Raw genomic sequence first — 9,888 nt, 5'->3', positions numbered from 1 at the left:
ATTTTTTTCTTAGATTGCCAACAATTGCAAATAAGTAATACTACATGTAATTAAACCTGCTAATTTAACTTGGCTTAGAAGACTTTATTTTTAGATAAATATTAGAGATCTTTATCCAGGATAATCATACAACTAAAATGATAATTTTATCTTCACAAAGCTACCTGAGAAAGCTGTCATATTTTGCCTATAAACAAGCAACTTATTCGTATGATGTGATGCATCTTTGTGGAAGTGCTTTTGTCTTGTTTTATTGTCTAATTGTTGTCAGCATTTACTTTGTTGTTTGCACTCTGTTATAAGCATTCCTTGAGATTTAAAGAATGTTTGAATTTTGTTGTTTGCATGATGTGATGCATCCTTAGCTGGTACTATTGTTTACTACAATTGCTACAAGACGTAAAATTAAATATGTTGCCAAATATTTCCTTCAACATTTATATGTTTCAGAAAATTCAATTTCAAGTAAATTATTTTTATTTGTTAAAAATTTAATTTTGAAAAATTGACGGTTATAGTATCACTGATAACGTAACAATTATGAGAGAGATTAGACCACAGATTAGACCAACTTCTAGGTTGCTTTCATTTTGGCCACCCAAAAAAATATTTTTTTTAAGTATTGATTGGGGTTAAAAAAATTAAGGATTAAAGTGAAAAAAGGTAGAAACTAAAATAATTTATTAAAAATTGACAAATTGTATTTGTTTATCACATTACCGAAAATTTTGAATTTTTTTATATTGAAATTTTAAATTTCATAATATAAAAATCAATTAAAAATTAATAAAAAATTATCCCTTGATAATATTAACTGATTTGTTATTGTAATATTGAAATTAATTAATTAATATCCTTCTAAATTTTAAAATTTTATTTTATGTTTCTATATTATTCATAATGAAATCAACTCGTTAACTCATTTTTAATAATTGTTTGTGAAACTTAAAATTTTATTATTATATGATCTTGAATCTTTTATACTAAGCTAAAAACAAAGAAAATTCATTGTAATTAATTAATTGCAATGAATTTTCTTTGTTTTTAGCTTAGTAGGAAAGACTCGAGATCATATAATAAAAAAATGAGTTTCATTTACAATTATTAAAAATAATTTATTTGAGTTGATTTTAATTTGAAAACATAAAATAAAATATAAGATTTAAAAGGAGACTAAATTAATTAATTTAACAAATCAGTTAACATTATCAAGGGATAAAAAGTTTTCAATAACTTATTTAATTGATTTTTATGTTTTGAAATTTAAACTTTCAATATTTAAAAAAAATTAAAACTTTCGACAATGTGGTAAACAAGTACAATTTGACAATTTTTAAAACATTATTTTAGTTTCTATCGTTTTTCACTTTAATCCTTAATGTTTATTACCCCGGTCAAATTTAAAAAAAAAAGATATTTTTGTTGGAAAAATGTTTTTTTTTTGAAACTTTGAGGCTTATTCTCAATTGGCAAAGGTGGAGAGTTGAATCATAAAATTACGGTTTTATATTCTACTCCATGAGACCTTAACAACAGTATATCATAAGCTCAAAATGGTTGAGTGATGAATGAGAAATTGATGCTCAAAGTAAGCTACTTGTGAATATTTGTTGAAGAAAAGAAAAACTTAGATCTCACATTGGTTAAATACCAAGTGTGATATATGTATATATATGAGAACACACTTGAAAAATTATTGAATGACTAAGCTTGAAATCTTGCTTTGCGCGTAGGGGATGCAGATCCAAACCCATCAGGGTTGGGGCACACTCGTTCGACGTGGGCGACGTGAAATGTTCAAACCGATAGGGCTTGCGAATATTTTACAACCCAACACAAAATTTATTTTTTTTCAACAGATATTATACAGAATCTGTTTTTAAAAGGACATATATCTTGATTTTATTTTATTTTATTTTATTCAAATTGATTTAAAGGCTCATTTAATTCAGATTTGTATCTTTATTCATGGAAAATTTTCAAAATTCCTCCATATTGAATGCCTATAAAAGTTTAAAAAAAAATTCAGAATTTTTACGCACACACAACGAAATTATTTTGCTCTCGAAAATTCTTCTCTTTTCTCTCCATATTTTCATACGTTCCCATGATAGAGGAAGGCAAGATTTGTTCGTTGATCGCTGCAGAGGTATTGTTGCTTCGATCATCTTGTTGTTGTATCCTGAGAGACAGTTGACCAACGTTTCTCCAAGTACCATAGGAGCGGCCAAATCTATCTTGTTTATTTAGTTTCTGATTTCATAATCTTCTTTATTTAATTAGTTTTCCGTATATGATATTTTAAATATAAATATTTATTTAACTTGTTTTATTTAATTCTGTGTTTTTTTTCATAAATATAAATATCCGTTTATATTACTTGTTCAGATCTTTCATTTAATATAATTATTTATATTTGTATTTGTTCGTTAACGTGTTTTGTCCAACAATTTTTGGGTGACCAAAACGAAAGTATGAACATGATATGATTTATACAAGTTAACTATCATTAGAGATTTAACTGGTGAATGACTAAAATAAAAGCGCCTTAAAAATTGAATAATAAAATTGCAAGATTTTATTTTGGATTACCAAAATAAAAGTGCCCTAAAGTTTGAATCACCAATTAAACTTACTAAAATAATTAAGAGATTCAAATTACATTATTTTGATTCTTTTTTTTCTTTCTCAGAATGTGATTTTGAAAAATGCCAATTTTGGATTTTGCTAGCTATAAGTAAAATTTTCTTTAAAAAACTGACACTTTTTCTTATAGAAAAGTTTCAAATTTTACTTAAAATTTTGACTTCATTAGCATTTTATGCAGATATTTCATAAGATGAAAAAAAAACAATCATATATATACTCACATGCATGTGCTAATTCTTCACAGTTTAGCAATTAGCAAAGAAAAATAAAAACCTTAAATTAGTGCTGTGTCTCTGCATATACTGCAAAACGATGATGAGTTTAATCCATGGCGTTTTGTTTTTAATTTTATGGACATTTACATTATCACTTGTCATGTAGTCTCGAACAATTAATGAAAGCGCCATTGTTGACAAACATGAGCAATGGATAGTTGATTACAGTCGAAAATATGAGAGCAACTTAGAGAAGGAAAAACGTCTTAATATATTTAAGGACAACTTGAAATATATTGAGAGTTTTAACAATGACAAAATTAAAAGTTTTAAGTTAAGTCTCAATAAATTTGCAGATATGACCACATGATGAATTTATTGTAGCTCATACTGGATACAAGATGGGGGACAATTCCACTATGTTCCAATCAACATCATTTATGTATGAAAGCTTCTCAGATGTTCCAACGAGCATCGATTGGAGGAAGAAAGGTACCGTCACTCCCATTTCTCAGGGTAACTGTGGTAAGTCCCAGTTTACACACTTGCAAAATATTTATTATATTTTCTTAATTAGATCATCGTATTTCAAATTCTGTGCTTCAAATTTTGAGTATATTAAAATGTTAAACTATCTGTCTAATATTAAAATGTTAAACGCCCGTGTGCGCATACACCTGTGTGTCCACTCATATGGTCACGAAACCACACCGAAACAGCCTGAAAATCATACTTTTGATGTCGAAACGATCCCCAACCCTTGGTAACCCAGAATTATGGCAAAACATATAGAATTTAATGCAATTCAGTAACAATACGATACTTCAAATAACCAATTTCATAAACAGACAAGACATTATCAAATCCCACAGCAATTCGATACCAAAGTTAAACTGTTTTAGAACACACACCTTAGAACGCAATATCAAGCACCAAAGATCAATCGATTCGCTCTCAACAAACTGTTCAGAAACCTCAATTTCACACATAAAATTAAAATATAAGAACTTCAATTAACAAATAATAGAAACAGAAGCAATTCTATCATAAACCCTCATGAACAAAACCTACCCGCTTCACCTCCGATAAAACAAAACACACGAGGACGATTAGTCTTGACAGACAACACGTAACGTGAGTGTAAAACGGAAGAAACAAGAAATCAAAAGAACTGAAATTTGGGGAAAGAACCGAAGAATAATAGAGGGAACAACAAAAAAAACTAGGGAAAAGGAAATGGAAAAGAACGTGAAACTGAAAAACCTCCTCTTTCAAATTTTAAAAGTAAATCTTTAAAAATTAAAAAGCAAAACCAAAATAAATTAATTCCTCAACACACACATGAGGATTTGAACCCATGCAAAACCCAAATGTAAACTAACACACTCGCCACTACCAAACCAGCAAGCTCATTCTAATATTAAAAAGTGAAAACCCACTCAAGTGCTTGACCTATTCAATGACCCTAACCACAACCTCAAAACTTCTAACCCCAAATTCCGGGGTATTCCAAGAGGTATTGATACCTGATATGAAATTTTGAAAACTTTGCAATTTGGTCTTATTTCATGCTCGGGTCAACAATTAAGCTGTCGTAAGTTCGATTAAACCCTCGAATTTTATTATGTATCATATTGTAAATGTGTATCACATGTTTGTATGTTTGAATTATTATTTTACTGTATTATTAATTGTAGTTGCTCTAGTAATGAATGTAATATTCTATTGCTCAAACATGGCAATTGAATCGAGCAATGAGGGTTACAAAGGATCGAGCAATGAGTGTTACAAAGTGCATGAGCTGCAAATTCTAGCTTCAAAATTTTTAATTCACTTCAAATTTTTACAAATTTATCGAAGAAAGATTCTAACCCACATTACCAACAAACAAATAATATAAAGAATTTAAATAACCAATTTTTTATAATTTATGTAATTAAGTTAGGCCCTAACCCACTAGATAGGTGGGCTACCGATTGGGACTTTTATATTTCAAAATTTAGGCACTTAAAGCTTTAGTTTGGTGGTGCAAACTATTTTGTTTGCATCGAAACTAATTTATTGAAATAACATAATCTTCTTAAAATGTTTTCGAATTGAAGAAACATAATTTTATGTTAAATCGTTATGTTATGAAAAAAAACATACCTTATGCCACGAGTTATGTTTTCACTGTTCTGTTCTTTTCATTGTATTCTAGAGACAAACTTAAAAGCATTAAAGGAAAGTGTTTTTTCACGCCTCAAGTCTTAACTATATTCTCTTCTTCTTATTCCTTGCAACACAAGTTTCTAACCATCATCACCATGTCACAATTGGAACACCACACTAACATGTTGATTACTACTTTATGATACATTGCCAACACCCCAAAATTTTCCACGAGACGAAATATCTTGGTTTAATAAGCTTTTTAATTTCATCTAATATTTGATTTAATGTCCAATGTCTTTCCATTAACAATAAAGTTAATATATAGGGATTAAAATGTCATTTTTTCAAATAAACAGAAGCTAAAATATTCTTTTTAACAATGGAGTTTTTAGTTTCTATAAGCAGAGTTTAGAGGGTGTCACGTACTCCTTTAAGGTGTAGTAAAAATTAAAAGGGTAAACTACACAGATTGTCACCAAATTATAATTTTTTTATTTTAAGCACCTAAAATAAAAGATTTGCAATTTAAGCACTCGCATTATATTGTTCAATTATTTTGATCACCCATGTTACTATCGCAAACGACAAGCTAACGTAGCAATTAAAAAAGTAAGTATAATAATAAATTTAGCCCTTAATTTTTACAAATTATATCGATTTAGTCATAATTTTAAAAAATTAACTCTCAAAATTTATAAATATTTTCAAAATATATAATAATAAATTAAAATTTTGTATTAATATTGTATTAAATAAACATAATATTAATATAATTATTTTTATTTAACATTAATATAACATTTAAATGTATTATCATTATTTATAAAATTATTTATGTATGTTTATATATTTCATTGAATTTTTTAGAATTAAGATCAAATTGAGAATATTTGTAAATTTTGAGTTAATTTTTTAAAATTATGACTAAATTGATATAATATATAAAAATTGAGGGTTAAATTTGTTATTATACTGATTTTTTTAACTGTGATGTTAGCTTGTTATTGTATTTTAACGGGAGCGACTAAAATGACTAAATTATGAAACGTGGGTAATTAAATTATAATTTTTTTATTTTGGATGCTTAACAAAATTTATAGTTAGGTGACTATCTATGTAGTTCGCTCAAAATAAAAAATTATATTTCTGAAAAGAATGAGATAAATTACTATATTTAAAATCTATTTATACAATTAAAATTTTCTAATGATAATATGTTAAATATTAACAAAAAATAATAATGTTAATTATTTTATTAAAATAATTTCTTCAATAAAAAAATTGATATTGGACCAAAAGCTGAAGACCCAATGGACATGTAGTGGGAGAATTGGAATGTTAACATTGACTTCGAAGTCAACAACCAACCGAGAAACAGCAATGAAGGAATAAGTAAAACGTTGTATGTCTCCGTCAATCACGCCACACTAATAATTTGTTGATTTATATAAAAAAAAAGGTATGTCTGTAATTGTAAACCTGAAAATTGACTTGATTGGCGTTTTATTTGGACTTAATTAAAAAATTATTCATTTCAATCAATTTTTTAGTATATATACATTCATAGAGTGCTAGTTCTTCACAACTTGGCAATTAGCAAAGAAAAAACCCAGAAATTAGTGTAGTATCCCACCATATACTGCAAAACAACAAGATGAGTTTAATCCATGCCTTTTTGTTTTTAATTTTTGGGACATTGGCATCTCTTGCTATGTCCCGAACAATCTATGAAGCCTCTGTTGTTGATAAACATGAGCAATGGATGGTTGATTATGGTCGAAAATATGAGAGCAAATTAGAGAAGGAGAAGCGTCTTAATGTATTCAAAGAGAATTTGGAATACATTGAGAGCTTCAACAATGGTGGAAATAGAAGTTTTAAGTTAAGCCTGAATGAATTTGCAGACATGACACAAGATGAATTCATTGCAGCTCACACTGGATACAAGATGCAAGACAACCCCATAATGCCTGAGTCAACGTCGTTCAGGTATGAGAACGTATCAGATGTTCCGACAAACTTTGATTGGAGGGACCAAGGTGCAGTCACTCCTATTAAGAATCAAGGTCAATGTGGTAAGTAATAATTTATATATATACATAAAATTGTTGACTGAGTAAGCAATCGTTTTAGAAAGTGAATTACATACAACACGTCGCTTTTAAAGATTACATGCGATATATAATAAGCTTCCCTACTAACATTTACATGTTTTGTCAAAATGACCATAATTGTATTTTTGAGTCTTTTTTAACCATCAATTTTTGTTTTTGTTTTTCAAACCATCTGTTCTAACAAATTTGATGAAAGTATCATTAAAAAAGTTAACGGGTATGATGAGGAATTTCATATGTAGAATATTTTGAATGAAATGTAATTTATTACTCAGAGAACCCAATAAGATAATTACATGTGGAAAATAATAAAATAAATAAATAATACAAGAATTTTCAAAAAAATAACTCTTAATTGAAACCTCTCGGTAAATAAACATACGAAAGATTGAAATATTTTGAAAAAAAATTGAAACCTTGAACCATTTTCTTTAAATTAAGATTTATTTTTTAATTTCATATATTATTTCTCTATTTTATTATTTTTCACATGTAATTATCTTATTGAGTTATCTAAGTAATAAATTACATTTCATTAAAAATATTTCACATATGTTAGAAAAAATAGTAAAAATTGATGGTCAGAAAAGGCTCAAAAATAAATCAGGGCTATTTTGACAAAACATATAAATGCTATTGACCAAATTTGTTATTAAGTCTAAATAATAAAACTTAAGGTTTGAAATTAATAATAATAGATGTGATATGTATTAAATTAAATAAAAAATAGTTTAAATTGCAAGTAAAAAAAATTAAACAAGTAAATATATTATATTAAAAATAATAAATACGATCCGCTTGTTTATTTTGATATTGTCACTTCTCTTGAATTATTATGAGTGGATTTGTGATCAACTCAACCAATAACATCATCAATATATAAACAATGGCCGAAAATATTTTTATAATTAATTTAAAATATATAAAAATATAAAATAAAATCTTGATTAAAGGGTAATTTTTTTTATAAATATTTGTCACATGGGTTTAGATCACATCTTATGCAAAATTTTTATTTAATTTTTTAAAAATTTGAAAAGACAATTATTATTGTAATAGTATAATTTACTTCACCTGTAACATTATTTTTATATTTTCTTTTATGATTCGGTAACTAGTTACATCAACTCAATCAAAAGTTTATATATTATTATAGATTGGCATTGAAGCATTCATTTTTTTATTTATTTTCATTAATTGCTTTATACTTAACAACGGGTTATTGTTGGTTTACTTTTGCAGGATGTTGTTGGGCATTTTCAGCAGTGGCAGCCGTTGAAGGGATAATCCAAATCAAAACTGGTAAATTAATCTCCTTATCTGAGCAACAACTGTTGGATTGCAGCACAAATGGAGGAAACCAAGGTTGTAGTGGAGGATGGATGATGAATGCTTTTGAATACATCAGCCAAAACCAAGGAATAACCACCGAAGAAAGCTACCCATATCAGCAAATGCAAGAAACTTGCGACACACAGAAAAACAAAGTTGCCACCATCAATGGCTATCAAATGGTGCCTCAAAACGACGAAGAAGCATTACTTAAGGCCGTCACAAATCAACCGGTCTCGGTGGCACTCGATGGATATGGACAATCCTTTCAGTTTTACAAAGGTGGAGTGTTTACTGGAGATTGTAGCAATGAGCTCACCCATGCAGTCACCATTGTTGGATATGGGACAAGTGAAGAAGGTTTAAACTATTGGTTGATTAAGAATTCATGGGGAGAAACTTGGGGTGAAAATGGGTATATGAGGATTCAAAGGGATGTGAATACACCAGGTGGGTTATGTGGCATCGCCATGAAAGCTTCGTATCCAATTGCATAAGTTCATATGATGGACATTTCTCTACTGATATAAGTGGTTGTACTAGATCAATGTTTGAGGATATTTTTCTCAAAAACTCATTAAATATTTTCTTTTTTACAACTGAAATTTATTTATAAGATAATATTTTATAATAATTATTATCTTATATATGTATTTATTGGGGATGGCCCAAGAGTCCCACGTGCCTTACATTATATATTGTTAAGTATGAAATCAAGTGAAAGTTGGAAATAAGTGTCACTTTTATTGAAGATAGAAAGCTGGCTTTTATAGCCTTACAAATGACAAATATAGAATCACAACACCTATATCACCTATAAACAAGGATCACCACTAGTTTAAACAAATACACAGAGTTGTTCCTAAAGAATACGACTTACTGAAACAGAAAAACAGCTTTGAAAGCACTAAATAATTCAAACAATTCCTCCCCTAAATTGTTCTGCATATTTGCAGTTAGTTTACTTCTCCACAAATTCCAAGTTTTTCCCTAAGCTTTTCAAATGTCTCAAACTTCAATTCCTTAGTCATGATGTCTGTTGTCTGCTTCTTTGTTCCACAATGGACAAGCTTAATAACTTTATCATTAGACAATTCACGAAGAAAGTGGTACCTTACATGAATGTGTTTGCTCTTTCCATGCAATACGACGTTCTTTGATAGTTTGATGGTGGAGGCATTGTCACAATATAACGTGATTCTTTCTTTTTTGAGGATGATTGAAAGAATCCAAGATTCTTCTCATCCAAATTGCTTGACAAGCACATGACACTACTGCTACGAACTCTGGTTCGGTGGTAGATAAGGTCACTACTGGCTGTTTTTTCGAATACCACGCAACGGTACTTTCTCCGAACAGAAAAACATATCCTGAAGTGATCCTTCTGTCATCATGAATTTATTGTAGCTCACACTGGATACAAG

At 28.5% G+C, this 9,888-nt stretch overlaps 1 protein-coding gene across 1 annotated transcript; it reads left to right on the top strand.

Annotated features, from left to right (window-relative positions):
- The first annotated feature begins 6,599 nt into the window (after window positions 1-6,599).
- On the top strand, window positions 6,600-9,177 carry LOC107904040 (zingipain-2). The gene is made up of 2 exons (XM_016830309.2): window positions 6,600-7,093; window positions 8,375-9,177. The coding sequence occupies exons 1-2, from the start codon at window positions 6,673-6,675 to the stop codon at window positions 8,959-8,961; spliced, it is 1,008 nt and encodes a 335-aa protein (XP_016685798.2). The 5' UTR covers window positions 6,600-6,672; the 3' UTR covers window positions 8,962-9,177.
- The last annotated feature ends 711 nt before the right edge of the window (window positions 9,178-9,888 follow it).

This window comes from Gossypium hirsutum, chromosome D05 (genome assembly GCF_007990345.1).
Source record: "Gossypium hirsutum isolate 1008001.06 chromosome D05, Gossypium_hirsutum_v2.1, whole genome shotgun sequence".
Lineage (NCBI taxonomy): Eukaryota > Viridiplantae > Streptophyta > Magnoliopsida > Malvales > Malvaceae > Gossypium > Gossypium hirsutum.
Note: the sequence above shows the minus strand (reverse complement) of the source record. Positions and strands in the feature narration are given on the sequence as shown.

Bases quoted from the DNA above. Each gene is read 5' to 3' on its own strand.
- LOC107904040 (XM_016830309.2), top strand. From the start codon at position 6,673: ATGAGTTTAATCCATGCCTTTTTGTTTTTAATTTTTGGGACATTGGCA. The intron at 7,094-8,374 runs GTAAGTAATAAT...TTACTTTTGCAG, and splicing joins TAAGAATCAAGGTCAATGTG to GATGTTGTTGGGCATTTTCA.